General features: G+C 40.0%; 1 protein-coding gene across 1 annotated transcript in view; it reads left to right on the plus strand.

Moving 5' to 3' along the window:
* The window catches only part of LOC111233747 (BTB/POZ domain-containing protein kctd15-like), a 26,261-nt gene that overhangs the window by 1,287 nt on the left and 22,420 nt on the right, over nucleotides 1-2,554 (plus strand). The window contains exons 2-3 of the mRNA XM_022761634.1: nucleotides 458-633; nucleotides 777-921. Of these exons, the coding sequence (XP_022617355.1) occupies nucleotides 458-633; nucleotides 777-921 (321 nt within the window). The remainder of the gene's footprint in view (nucleotides 1-457; nucleotides 634-776; nucleotides 922-2,554) is intronic.

Genomic DNA, 2,554 nt, shown 5'->3' on the forward strand with positions numbered 1-2,554 from the left:
GGTGGGGGGGGGCCGGCCGCGGGGCAGAGACACTGAGAGCTGCAGCCCGCCTCCTGTTCACCTTTCATGCTTCAAAGCTCTTCTTTACAATCCAGAGACTTTCTGTGAGGGGGGGACGCAGCAGCAGCCCCCCCCCCCCAGGTTATCACCATCCCCAGTTTCATCAGTGTGGCTGTTGCTCCTCCACCACAGCTCCATCAGTCTACATCCATGAGGTCTGAGCAGGATGCTTCCTGTAGTTACAGCATCACAGTAAAACTACTTCCTGTAGTTGCAATATCACAGCTCAGCCACAGGGGCTTCTGGGAGATGAAGTTTAAAAGAGCGGTGACTTGTGTCTCTGTGTGTTCAGTTCAGGTCACTGTCTGGTGTCTCTGTGAGGAGAAGATACCTGTGATGATAATTATCCACCTGTCCAGCTCAGGTGTGCTCTGACCTGTTGTTATCTGTGTGACAGGAGGGGCGGAGCATGTCTAGGATGTCTCTGAGCCGCTCACCTGTGTCTCCCATGACCGCCCAGGGCATCCCGTCTCCTGCCCAGCTCACCAAGGCCAATGCCCCCGTCCACATCGATGTGGGGGGGCACATGTACACCAGCAGCCTGGCAACGCTCACCAAGTACCCCGAGTCCAGGTAAGACCGCGCGGGGTGGGGGGGTCAAATCCAGGATTTCAGTGTGATCACGTACAAGGACTTCAATACCCAGAATTCCTTCAACATGACTGATAAACTGAACACATGACTGTGTGTGTGTGTGTGTGTGTGTGTGTGTGCAGGATCAGTCGTCTGTTTAACGGCACTGAGCCCATCGTGTTGGACAGTCTGAAGCAGCACTACTTCATCGACAGAGACGGAGACATCTTCCGCTACATCCTCAGTTTTCTGCGGACCTGCAAACTGCTGCTTCCTGAGGACTTCAAGGTGCTTCACTCAGACATGATCATGTTATACAGATGACATAATATAATGTAAAACCTCTGAACTCAGTCTGTACACTGCATAGACCAGGGGCTCGCTTCACAAGCCCCCACCCCAGCGTTCTTATTAGTCATTAACAATGACATTAACTAATGAAGGAACCATGTTGGATTTTAGTGAAGTAAACAGAGAACGATTTGCATACAGCAAGAAGATCATATTCATTCATTCATTAAGAAAATTAGTTGGCGATTATTTTGATTAAGTAATTGTCAATGCAAAAGCATCAAAGACTTCATGGATCTGGAGATTTGCTGATTCTCGGTTCATTTATTTGAATAGTTTGAATGTATTTTTTAACATTTTGAGGTTTCACTGTTGGTTGGACAAAAGGAAAACAAACACTGAGGATTTCATTTGGGACAGCCTGGGTCAGCTGTTCTGTTCCAGTCTGAGTCTGTTGGTCGGTTGGTCTAATCCAGTCCAGTTTCCTTCCAGTCTGTCAGAGACTAAAATACAGACAACACAGTACTAGCTGCTGGACAATTGAAATGAATCAATGAATGAATGTATGTGTGTATGACTACACTATGACTTTTTATACCTTAAGTTACTATGAGTTTTTATGACTTATTATAGTATGACTTGCTATAGTATGAATTTTATTGACTTAATATACTATGAGTTTTTATACCTTACTATACTATGACTTTTATACCTTACTATACAATTACTTTTATTATCTTACTATAATATGACATTATATACCTTACTATGCTATGACTTTTATTATCTTACCATACTATGAATTTTTATACCATACTATACTATGACATATATTATCTTAATATATTATGAGTTTTTATACCTTACTCTACTATGATATTTTATACCTTACTATGGCTGTTTATACCTTACTATACTATGACTTTTCATGACTGACTATACTATGACTTTTTTATGATTTTTTATGCCTTACTAAACGATGACTTTTTATGTCTTAGTATACTATGTCGTTTTTGACTTTTTATACCTAACTATACTATGTCGTTTTTATGACTTTTTAATGCCTTACTAAACGATGACTTTTTTATGACTTTTTATGCCTTACTATAGTATGACTTTTTATGTCTTATTATACTATGATGTTTTTATGCCTTACTATAATATGACTTTTTATGCCTTATTATACTATGATGTTTTTATGCCTTACTATACTATGACTTTTTATGACTTTTTATGCCTTACTATACTATGACTTTTTATGTCTCAGTATACTGTCGTTTTTGACTTTTTATACCTAACTATCCTATGTCGTTTTTATGACTTTTTATGCCTTACTATACTATGACTTTTTTATGACTTTTTATGCCTTACTATACTATGACTTTTTTATGACTTTTTATGCCTTACTATACTATGTCTGTGAATGTTCTCATTCGTCCAGGTCATAGTTATCTCTCTCTCAAATTAAATCGAAGGCAACTGGACTTGTATTTGTCTGTGGAAGACGTTTCGCCTCTTATCCAAGCGGCTTCATCAGTTCATCATGTATTGGTAGAGAGACCAATACATGATGAACTGATGAAGCCGCTTGGATAAGAGGCGAAACGTCTTCCACAGACAAATACAAGTC

The sequence above is a fragment of the Seriola dumerili genome, unplaced genomic scaffold, assembly GCF_002260705.1.
Source record: "Seriola dumerili isolate Sdu_G_001 unplaced genomic scaffold, Sdu_1.0 BDQW01000417.1, whole genome shotgun sequence".
NCBI lineage: Eukaryota > Metazoa > Chordata > Actinopteri > Carangiformes > Carangidae > Seriola > Seriola dumerili.